This window comes from Anolis sagrei, chromosome 9 (assembly GCF_037176765.1).
Source record: "Anolis sagrei isolate rAnoSag1 chromosome 9, rAnoSag1.mat, whole genome shotgun sequence".
Classification (NCBI taxonomy): Eukaryota; Metazoa; Chordata; class Lepidosauria; order Squamata; family Dactyloidae; genus Anolis; species Anolis sagrei.
The window spans coordinates 33,341,587-33,354,138 of record NC_090029.1 but is presented as its reverse complement, the minus strand read 5'-3'; the positions used below and the strand labels follow the sequence as shown (position 1 = coordinate 33,354,138).

At 42.3% G+C, this 12,552-nt stretch overlaps 1 protein-coding gene across 1 annotated transcript in view; it reads left to right on the top strand.

Annotated features, from left to right (window-relative positions):
• The first annotated feature begins 8,805 nt into the window (after nucleotides 1-8,805).
• Nucleotides 8,806-12,552, top strand: part of TMC3 (transmembrane channel like 3) — a 47,085-nt gene continuing 43,338 nt past the window's right edge. Inside the window, exons 1-2 of the mRNA XM_060755208.2 lie at nucleotides 8,806-9,109; nucleotides 9,269-9,376. Coding sequence (XP_060611191.2) covers nucleotides 9,270-9,376 — 107 coding nt within the window. The 5' untranslated portion in view covers nucleotides 8,806-9,109; nucleotide 9,269. The remainder of the gene's footprint in view (nucleotides 9,110-9,268; nucleotides 9,377-12,552) is intronic.

Here is a 12,552-nt window from a genome sequence, read left to right as displayed (position 1 = left end):
TCCAGCTCCCCAATGAGGCAGCATTGCAGAAAGGGAGGCTGGATCTACGCTGCCACCTGAGACTATTACATCCATGGGGTTGTTGTAGGTTTTTTCGGGCTATATGGCCATGTTCTAGAGGCATTCTCTCCTGACATTTCGCCTGCATCTATGGCAAGCATCCTCAGAGGTAGTGAGGTCTGTTGGAAGTAGGAAAATGGGTTGATATATCTGTGGAATGACCAGGGTGGGACAAAGGGCTCTTGTCTGCTGGAGCTAGGTGTGAATGTTTCAACTGACCACCTTGATTAGCGTTTGATTGCCTGGCAGTGCCTGGAGCAATCTTTTGTTGAGAGGTGTTAAGATGTGCCTGGTTGTTTCCTCTCTGCTGTTTTGCTGTTGTAATTTTAGAGGTTTTCAATACTGGTTAGCCAGACTTTGTTCATTTTCATGGTCTCCTCCTTTCTGTTGAAATTGTCCACATGCTTGTGGATTTCAATGGCTTCTCTGTGTAGTCTGACATGGTGGTTGTTGGTGTGGTCCAGTATTTCTGGGTTCTCAAATAATATGCTGTGTCCAGGTTGGTTCCTCAGGTGCTCTGCTATGGCTGACTTCTCTAGTTGAAGGAGTCTGCAGTGCCTTTCATGTTCCTTGATTCGTGTTTGGGCAATGCTGAGTGTGGTGGTCCCTCTGTAGACTTGTCCACAGCTGCATGGTACACGGTAGACTCCTGCAGAAGTGAGAGGATCCCTCTTGTCCTTTGCTGAATGTAGCATTTGTTGGATTTTCTTGGTGGGTTTGTAGATTGTTTGTATGTTGTGTTTCCTCATCAGCTTCCCTCTGCAGTCAGTAGTTCCCTTGATGTATGGGAAGGACACTTTTCCTCTGGGTGGATCTTTGTCTTTATTCTCGTGGCTACGTTCAGCAAAGGACAAGAGGGATGTCAAAAGTTTGCTCCAGGCACAGTCAGGCCATTATCATAGAATCATAGAATCAAAGAGTTGGAAGAGGCCTCATGGGCCATCCGGTCCAAACCCATTCTGCGACAAAGCAGGAATGTTGCATTCAAAACATAGAATCATAGAATCAAAGAGTTGGAAGAGACCTCCTGGGCCATCCGGTCCAACCCCATTCTGCCATGAAGCAGGAATGTTGCATTCACACCTGACAGATGGCCACCCAACCTCTGTTTAAAAGCTTCCAAAGAAGGAGCCTCCACCACACTCCGGGGCAGATGTTCAGGTGGAATCTCCTCTCTTGTAGTTTGAAGCCATCAAACGCTAATCAAGGTGGTCAGTTGAAACATTCACACCTAGCTCCAGCGGACAAGAGTCCTTTGTCCCACCCTGGTCATTCCACAGATATATAAACCCATTTTCCTAATTCCAACAGACCTCACTACCTCTGAGGATGCTTGCCATAGATGCAGGCGAAACGTCAGGAGATAATACCTCTAGAACATGGCCATATAGCCCGAAAAAACCTACAACAACCCAGTTATTCCGGCTATGAAAGCCTTTATATGCATTACTATACATTATATGCATTACTAGCCATCCCCTGCCAGGCGTTGCTTTGGCCCAGTCTGGTGTCAGAAGGGTCACCAAAGACCACCAGAAAACACATTATTTTCTGTTGGTCATGGGGGTTCTGAGTGGGATGTTTGGCCCAATTCCATTGTTAGTGGGGTTCGGAATGCTCCTTGATTGTAGGTGAACTATAAATCCCAGTAACTACAACTCCCAAATGTCAAGGTCTATTTTCCCCAACTCCATCTGTGTTTATATTTGGGCATATTAAGCATTCATGCCAAGTTTGGTCCAGGTCCATCATTGTTTGAGTCCACAGTGCTCTCTAGAAGTAGGTGAACTACAACTCCCAAACTCAAGGCCAATGCCCACCAAACCCTTCTAGTGTTTTCTGTTGGTCATGGGGGTTCTGTGTGCCAAGTTTGGTTCAGTTCCATCATTGGCAGCGTTCAGAATGCTCTTTGATTGTAGGTGAACTATAAATCCCAGCAACTTCAACGTCCCAGTAATTACAACTCCCAAATGTCAAGGTCTATTTCCCCCAAACTCCATCAGCGTTCATATTTGGGCATATGGAGTATTTGTGCCAAGTTTGGTCCAGATCCATCATTGAGTCTACAGTACTCTCTCTGGATATAGGTGAACTACAACTCCAAACTCAAGGTCAATGCCCACCAAACCCTTCTAATGTTTTCTGTGGTCAGGGGAGTCCTGTGTGCCAAGTTTGGTTCAATTCCATCGTTGGTAGAGTTCAGAATGCTCTTTGATTGTAGGTGAACTATAAATCCCAGCAACCACAACTCCCAAATGACAAAATCATAATTTTTTGAGTGATGGTCACTCCTTGTGTTGTGAGACGCTTTGTTGCCAAATTTGGTGTGATTTCGTTTGTTTTTAAGGTACTCATTACGCACAGCGTATTTATACATATAGATGAGCATATATGTACACAGAAGACTCACTGAAAAGATAACAATACTTGACAAAGCGGAAGGTAGCAGGAAAAGAAGACTAAATTACAGATGGACTTGTAAAGCTTTAGCATGAATTGTAAATCTTTCATACACACAGTTGCTTTAAGTCAAAGTGAAGAGCAGCAAATATCAATACATATTTCTGTATCTCTTCATTGCCATATGAAGAGATTCTCTTTATGAGGAGGCTAATGGAAGCATCTCCCATTTGGCTGTTTTTTGTCAACACTCACCTCCTGTATTTTTGTTAACTGTATTAGAACTTCTCTAAATATATACCTTCTCTATGTCAGCTGCATCCTGGGCTCGGTTTGCAGGGTTTCAGGTTAACGGTGAAATAATCAAATTCAAACGCTTTCAGAAAAGTCCCTGGTGAAATTATGATATTTCTGAAATCCATCCTGCATTTTAAGGGATCAGAAGAAGACAGTCTGAGTGGAGTCGCACCGCAAAATGGGGGAAAGCACAAAAACAGAACCGAGAGTTGGACAGCTTCAAGGTTTTCATATATCTGTGGTAACTCAACATCTGACAAGCATCCCAAGCTCGGAGGATTATTACCTGGGAAGGAATCCCACTGGAGCATTGCAGGACACCCAAATACCTGGGAGTGACCCTGGACCGTGCTCTGACCTACAAGAAGCACTGCCTGAACATCAAACAAAAAGTGGGCGCTAGAAACAATATCATACGAAAGCTGACTGGCACAACCTGGGGATCACAACCAGACACAGTGAAGACATCTGCCCTTGCACTTTGCTACTCTGCTGCTGAATACGCATGCCCAGTGTGGAACACATCTCAACATGCTAAAACAGTGGATGTGGCTCTTAATGAGACATGCCGCATTATCACGGGGTGTTTGCGCCCTACACCACTGGAGAAATTACACTGTTTGTACCACCTGATATCCGCCGGGAAGTAGCAGCCAATAGTGAAAGGACCAAGGCAGAGACATCTCCAGGTCATCCCCTGTTTGGGTATCAGCCAACATGTCAACGACTTAAATCTAGAAATAGTTTTCTAAGATCTACAGAGACACTTGCTGGAACACCCCAGCAAGCGAGAGTCCAAAAGTGGCAGGCTCAAACCCAGAACCTCAATCCATGGCTGATACCAAATGACAGACTCCCCCCTGGGCACACAGAGGACTGGGTGACTTGGAAGGTGCTGAACAGACTTCGCTCTGGCACCACAAGATGCAGAGCCAACCTCAAGAAATGGGGCCACAAAGTGGTTTAAATCATGCTCTCAAGAGACCAAAAATAAGTGGTCTTCGTTAAAAATAACATATCTGGTTTACTTACAAAATTAATGTATTCAGCATATAGGTATATTACATATCAATATAGTTACAGATAGGATTTGAAGTAGGTTCTTTGTGTAGATAACACAGTCCATATTAACAGTCCATATAAGCATCTCTCTGTTCTGAGTCTAATAGAGTCTCTGTCATCCTAAAACTTTCTGTTTCTACTGACTTCTAAAAGCATATTGTTTCTAAAATGGAGTCTGAGTCCTGAATAGTCCCAGCTCTGGTCACTTGATCTGCAACCCCTCCCACAACATAGAGTTAAGGAAACCTGCATACTAATAGACACATATACAAAACAGTAAGCAATCTGAATTATATACACAACAAATAACAAGTATAGGAGGAGGTGTGAAGAAGGTTGCTATTTCCAACAGGAAGAGAGAAAACTGGATATTCGAAAAATAAGATGGCAAAGAATTCATTGGAACTGACAAATTGGGGCAGTTGTAGATTATGCAAGAGCATACAGGTGTATAAATTCAATTTGCAAGCCCTAATATATATAATAATTTGTATTTTATATATGTCCTAATATATATATTATTATAAGTTATAATATTATAATGTAAGGCAATATAAACCTACTAATAATAATATGATATTATAATTATATGTTATATATATATCATTACCTCTGAGGATGCTTGCCATAGATGCAGGCGAAACGTCAGGAGAGAATGCCTCTAGACCATGGCCATATAGCCCGAAAAAACCTACAACAACCCAGTGATTCTGGCCATGAAAGCCTTCGACAATATATGTTTATATTACATGGAATATTACTAATAATATTAAAAAATAATGATATAGTACAATATAGTAATATTGTACTATACCATTATTTTTAATATATGGTATAGTACAATATTTCTATACCAATATTACTATACCATATTATACTATATTACTATATAAAATACTAGCTGTTCCCTGCCAGGCGCTGCTGTGGCCCAGTCTGTTGATCTGGAAAATAAAGTAATGAGAAAGTGTTGGTTTCTAATATATGTAATTTCTTTCTGCTTGTGGGAAAACAGTATTTCTTGCTGTTTCTTTGTCAGTGTTGATGTCGAGATTGTCTGGTTTGGCTACTCAACAATCAACATATCATTGTCCTTTTTTAGGAGTCCCTTTCAAATCTGTGATACTATATCTCTCTGTGAATCATATCTATCAATAACTAAGGCTTTATGGCTCTTTGTCAGGAGAGCTTTGATTATGTTTTCTTGCCCTGGCGAAGTGAGTTGGATGGGATGGCCTTAAGTATTTTCTGCTGGTCATGGGGGTTCTGTATTGGAAATTTGCCTCAATTTTGTCGTTCTTGAGGTTCAGAATGCACTTTGATTGTAGGTGAACTATAAATCCCAGTAACTACAACTCCCAAATGTCATGGTCTATTTCCCCCAAATTCCGTCAGTCTTCATATTTGGGCACATGGAATATTCATGCCAAGTTTGGTTCAGATCCATCATTGTTTGAGTCCACAGTGCTCTCCGGATGTAGGTGAACTACAACTCCAAAACTCAAAGCCAATACCCACCAAACCCTTCCAGTGATTTTTATTGGTCAAGGGAGTCCTGTGTGCCATGTTTGGTCCAATTCCATCATTGGTGGAGTTCAGAATGCTCTTTGATTGTAGGTGAACTATAAATCCCAGCAACTACAACTCCCAAATGACAAAATCATTTTTTTTTAGTGATGGTCACTCCTTGCTGTTTAATCAACAGCAATTCGTTCAGTGGTTTTTGAGTTATGTTAATCCCACAAACGAACATTACATTTTTATTTATATAGATTACTATACCATATTGTATGTATATATACCTTGTAAGCCCCTCTGAGTCCCCTTTGGGGTGAGAAGGGTGGCATATAAATGTCATTCATAAATACATAAATAGATAAATAGATAAATAAATAAATAATATGCCATTTCTAAGCATTCCAAGTGTGGCATTAAAGATTATTTAGTTATCAAAGAATGCCAGAACCACATGAGAGAAGGATAGTTAAATGGAGTAATTGCCATTTCAAGAGGCAATTTTTCAGTCAGCCACATTAGGAGAGGGAACAAAAGCAAGCTGCACTCGGCAACAAATCTCATAGAGAATTAAATTCTCTGTCCTGTCAGAGGACCCAAATGAACTGCCAAGAAATGTCATCAGTTTCCGATTTATGCCACTGAAGCTTTGCAGCAGTGTATTTATAGAAGGGATGAGAGCCTTAATTCTCGAAGGTGGGAGACGGTCATCGTTTTGTAGTGTCCTGGTGGTATATTTCAAATGCAGGAACTCATTTTCCAGGAGTTGGATCAAGCTGCCCAAAGAGTCCAAAATTGAGGCTGTTTTGATAGACATGATAAAAAGGTAAAGTTAGTCTCCTGACATTAAGTCCAGTCATGTCTGACTCTGGGGTGTGGTGCTCATCTCCTAAGCCGAAGAGCCAGCGTTGTCCGTAGACACCTCCAAGGTCATGTGGCCGGCATGACTGCATGGAGCGCCGTTACCTTCCCGCTGGAGCGGTACCTATTGATCTACTCACATTTGCATGTTTTCGAACTGCTAGGTTGGCAGAAGCTAGGGCTGACAGCGGAAGCTCACGCCGCTCCCCGGAATCGAACCTGCGACCTTTCGATCAACAAGCTCAGCAGCTCAGTGCTTTAACCCACTGCGCCACCGGAGGCTATGTATAAATATGTGAGAGGAAGTCATAGGGAGGAGGGAGCAAGCTTGTTTTCTGTTGACTAGGATGCGGAACAATGGCTTCAAACTACAAGAAAGGAGATTCCACCTGAACATTAGGAAAAACTTCCTGACTATGAGAGCTGTTCAGCAGTGGAACTCTCTGCCCCAGAGTATAGTTGAGGCTCCTTCTTTGGAGGCTTTTAAGCAGAGGCTGGATGGCCATCTGTTAGGAGTGCTTTGAATGTGATTTTCCTGCTTCTTGGCAGGGGGTTGGACTGGATGGACCATGAGGTCTCTTTCAACTCTACGATTCTATTGTCTTCTGAGAACATAGAAAAGGTGCTGTGGACTTGTAAAATTAGTCATCATGGCTAGTGTAGTGTTGACTGGAAGAGTCTAGGACAGTGGTTCTCAACCTGGGGTCTCCAGATGTTTTTGGCCTTCAACTCCCAGAAATCCTAACAGCTGGTAAACTGGCTGGGATTTCTGGGAGTTGTAGGCCAAAAAGATCTGGGGACCCCAGGTTGAGAACCACTGGTCTAGGAGCTGTGGTCCAGAGGAAACAAAGGAATTAACAAGGCTGCTGGTGCTGAAAAAGCCAGGGCAGTTCTTCACTATCTCAATGGTAGTCATCATCATCATCATCATCATCACAGGCTACAAAGTGGAATCCACGACATGCAAGTGCGGAAAAGAGCAAACCACTGACCACCTGCTGCAATGCAACCTGAGCCCTGCCACATGCACAATGGAGGACCTTCTTGCGGCAATACCAGAGGCACTCCAAGGAGCCAGACACTGGTCAAAGGACATTTAATCAACTACCAAGCTTGCAAATTTTGTGTTTCGTCTGTCTGTCTGTTTGTTTTGTTCTGTTAGAAATGTAATACAATTGTCTGGTTGCCCCTGACATGATAAATAAATAAATAAATAAATAAATCACAGGTGATCAATTGTGGTCAAATCCGCTTGTCTTCCAGAAATAGAGTCTTGGTGCGGGTCCGTAAGTGACTGCAATGACCTATTCTGGATCCACACACAAACACACATATATACACAAAAATATACACACACAAAACACATATACACAGACTGGACCACAGCAACACGTGGCAGGGGGCAGATAGTATAAATAAAAATTTAATGATTGTTTCTAGGATTAACATAACTCAAAAACCACTGGATAAATTGACACCAAATTTGAACACAATACATGTATCAGGCCAACGAGTGACCATCACTCATAAAAACACTGAAAAATACAGCGGAAGGGACTTAAAAAGCCAAATAATAATAATACATTACAACGCATGTGCAAAACTACACACATATATACACAAACACACATATATACACATATATATGTGAGAGGAAGCCACAAGGAGGAGAGAGCAAGCTTGTTTTCTGCTTCCCTGGAGACGAGGACAAGGAACAATGACTTCAAACCACAAGAAAGGAGATTCCATCTGAATACGAGGAAGAACTTCCTGACTGTGAGAGCTGTTCAGCAGTGGAACTCTCTGCCCCGGAGTGTGGTGGAGGCTCCTTATTTGGAAGCTTTTAAGCAGAGGCTGGATGGCCATTTGTCAGGGGTGATTTGAATGCAATATTCCTGCTTCTTGGCAGAATGGGGTTGGACTGGATGGCCCAGGAGGTCTCTTCCAACTCTTTGATTCTATGATACTATATACACAAACATATACACACACAAAGCACATATACACAGATTGGACCACAGCAATGCATGGCATAGGACGGCTAGTCTATATAAATAAAAATGTAATGTTCGTTTGTGGGATTAGCAGAACTCAAAAACCACTGGACGAATTGGCACCAAATTTGGACACAAGACACCGAACAACCCAATGTATGTGCTTCACTAAAAAAATGATTTTGTCATTTGGGAGTTGTAGTTGCTGGGATTTATAGTTCACCTACAATCAAAGAGCATTCCGAACCCCACCAACTATGGAATTGAAACAAACTTGGCGCACAGTTCTCCCATGACGAACAGAAAATACTGAAAGGGTTTAGTGGGCAGTGTCCTTTAGTTTTGGAGTTGTAGTTCACCTACATCCCGAGATCACTGTGGACTCAAACAATGATGGATCTGGACCAAACTCTACACAAATACTCAATATGCCCAAATGTGAACACTGGTGGACTTTGGGGAAAATAGAATCTTGACATTTGGGAGTTGTAGCTGCTGGGATTTATAGTTCACCTACAATCACAGAGCATTCTGAACCCCAACAATAGAATTGGGCCAAACCTCCCAAACAGAACCCCCCTGTGGGTTCACAGCAACGTGTGGCAGGGGGCGACTAGTAACATATAAAAATGTCTGTTTTCCTTGTACAAAACATGTCAGCTTCCTTTTGCAGCTTAGCATGAGCTGTCGTCCTTTCCAGCTGAATTGAATAAAATACCTCGGTGGCTTCTTCTTCGACTGGTGAGACTTCTTGATTGGGAATCCTACTAGAATGGTTCGATTTGTCTCTGGTTGCCTGTTGTAGGAGGAGACTCGCCAAGAGAGAATTCTCCTGAGCTGTGCCTTTAAGATTCTGCATGTGTTTCCAGCTCACTGTCTTTCCCATATTTTGAAGCACGGGCAGGCAAGAACAGCCAAAGCAGGTTGGTTCTTTCTTGATTTCAAAGCATCACATATAGGTCAGAAGATCAACATTTGTCAGCATCTCAGACTTTGAGAGACCTAGATCCAACAGTTTTTCTAGTGTTCACGACATCCAAGAACTGGTGCTATTAAAACCTTGTATTTATTTTTGTTTAAAGGATGTCAGAAGCTGGATTATCACCGAAGAAAAATGCAAAATCCTGCAAGAGGTCTAAAACTTTAAAACGCCACACCAGCATCTATGCCTATGCAGAACCACCAGGCAGGTAAGAAATTATGCATGTCTATCTAGTAGTTGTATTTTTATTGATTAGTCGTTAGACCAGTGTTTCTCAACCTGGGGGTTGGGACCCCTGGGTGGGTTGCGAGGGAGTGTCAGAGGGGTCACCAAAGACCATCAGAAAACACAGTATTTTCTGTTGGTCATGGGAAGTTTGGCTCAATTCTATCATTGTTGGGGTTCAGAATGCTCTTTGATTGTAGGTGAACTATAAATCCCAGCAACTACAACTCCCAAATGTCAAGGTCGATTTCCCCCAAACTCCACCAGTGTTCACATTTGGGCATATTGAGTATTCATGCCCAGTTTTGTCCAGATCCAGCATTGTTTGAGTCCACAATGCTTTCTGGATGTAGGTGAACTACAACTCCAAAACTCAAGGCCAATGCCCACCCAACCCTTCTCTGTTGGTCATGGGAGTTCTGTGTGCAGAGATGGGTCAATTCTATCATTGGTGGAGTTCAGAATGCTCTTTGATTGTAGGCTAACTATACATTCCAGCAACTACAATTCCCAAATGACAGATACAATCCCCCCCACAACCCCACTAGTATTCAAATGTGGGCGTATTGGGTATTTAGGCCAAATTTGGTCCAGTGAATGAAAATCCATCCTGCATACCAGTTATTTACATGACAATTCAGAACAGTAGCAAAATTCCAGTTATGAAGTAGCAACGGAAACAATTTTATGGTTGGGGGTCACCACAACATAGGGAACTTTATTAAGGGGTCGCGGCAGGAGGAAGGTTGAGAAACACTGCCTTAGACCATATCACAATAATAATAGTAATAGTAATCATCATCATCATCATCATCATCATCATTATTTACACCCCACTACCATCTCCCCAAAGGGGACTCAGGGCGGCTAACATGAGGCCAACCCCAAAGATACAATACAACCAAATAAAATACAGAATGCAAACAACAAAAATTGTTATCAGAATAAGATACATACAGTAGTTTACAAAACAACGAGGCTCGATAAGACTTGATTGCACTCTATACAATAAGACACATAACAATACAGTCAATAAATATGATATGATAAAACTGAGTATATACATCATATTTCCTTATCACCCCTACAATTTACCCCGATCAGCTCCACATATGTTATCCTCAGACATACTGTTTTGCTTAAATACAGAGCTGTTTTATATGTTACTAGCCATCCCCTGCCAGGCGTTGCTGTGGCCCAGTCTGGTGATCTGGAAAATAAAGTAATGAGAAAGTGTTGGTTTCTAATATATGTAATTTCTTTATGCTTCTGGATAAACAGTATTTGATTACGTTTTCTTGCTCTGGTGAAGGGAGTTGGACTGGATGGGCTTAAATATTTTCTATTGGTCATAGGGGTTATGTGTGGGAAGTTTGCCCCAATTCTATCATTTGTGGGCTTCTGAATGCGCTTTGATTGTAGGTGAACTATAAATCACAGTAACTACAACTCCCAAATGTCAAGGTCTATTTCCCCCAAGCTCCATCTGTGTTCCTAGTTGGGCACATGGAATATGTATGCTAAGTTTGGTCCAGATCCCTCATTGTTTGAGTCCACAGTGCTCTCTGGAAGGAGGTGAACTACAACTCCCAAACTCAAGGTCAATGTCCACCAAACCCTTCTAGTGTTTTCTGTTAGTAAGAAGAGTTTTGTGTGCCACGATTGGTTCAGTTCCATCATTGGTGGAGTTCAGAATGTTTTGATTGTAGGTGAACTATAAATCCCAGCAACTACAACTCCCAAAGGACAAAATAATTTTTTTTAGTGAAGGACATACGTTGGGTTGTTCGGTGTCTTGTGTCCAAATTTGGTGTCAATTCGTCCACTGGTTTTTGAGTTATGTTAATCCCACAAACGAACATTACATTTTAATTTATATAGATTTTTGGGTCTGGGCCACACATAAAATGTGTCGTTCTGATTTGAGATTCCCAATACATTGTCCATTTGATGTATGGACCAAGGTAGAAGTCTCTCACCTTCTGATACAATTTACAATCCAATAATAATAACGGCACTCCATGCAGTCATGCCAGCCACATGACCTTGGAGGTGTCTACAGATAACGCCGGCTCTTCGGCTTAGAAATGGAGATGAGCACCAACCCCCAGAGTTGGACATGACTGGACTTAATGTCAGGGGAAAACCTTTACCTTTACCTAATATGTGTGCTATATCCACAGTTTCAGGTGCCCCACAGATACAAATCCATTCATTGTAAGGAATGCTGTTAAATCTCCCATATCTGACCATTGTCTCAAGCTGATCACATCTATATATGAAACTTTAATGATACTGAACACCTCCTTTGGTCCTAGGTAAAGGTAAACGGTTCCCCCTGACTTTAAGTCCAGTCGTGTCCGATTCTGGGGTGTGGTGCTCATCTCTATTTCTAAGCTGAAGAGCCGGCCTTGTCCATAGACACCTCCAAGGTCATGTGGCCGGCATGACTGCATGGAACGCCTTTGCTCTTATGTCAGTTTTTTTAAAATAACATGTTTGTTTACTCATAACTTCATGTTGATGGTATGATCAGCTATAGAAAACTTCCTGCTTCATGTTTTTGAATGAGGAGTAATTCAGCACAGGGTTTCGTGGCATGTCATTGTTTTGAATCATAGAATCCTAGAGTTGGAAGAGAGCTCCTGGGCCATCCAGTCCAACCCCATTCTGCCAAGAAGCAGGAATATTGCATTCAAATCACCCCTGACAGATGGCCATCCAGCCTCTGCTTAAAAGCTTCCAAAGAAGGAGCCTCCACCACACTCCGGGGCAGAGAGTTCCACTGCTGAACGGCTCTCACAGTCAGGAAGTTCTTCCTCATGTTCAGATGGAATCTCCCCATGTACTGCTCTCGAGCCAGACATTGTCCCCCATTCTGTCTCTTTGCATTTCGTCAGGGTTGATTTGAATGCAATATTCCTGCTTCTTGGCAGAATGGGGTTGGACTGGATGGCCCAGGAGGTCTCTCCCAACTCTTTGATTCTATGATTCTATGATTCTATGTTGAACGGGGCTTCCTCTCCAGGGCTCCCTCTTCTTTATGACTTCCCCTCACATACCTGGCATCTCAATTTTGCCTCCCTTTGTGCACAGCTGCCTTTTCAAGAACATCCCGACAGAAGGCAATTAAATAAGCGGTTGGTTTTGCGGAAATAA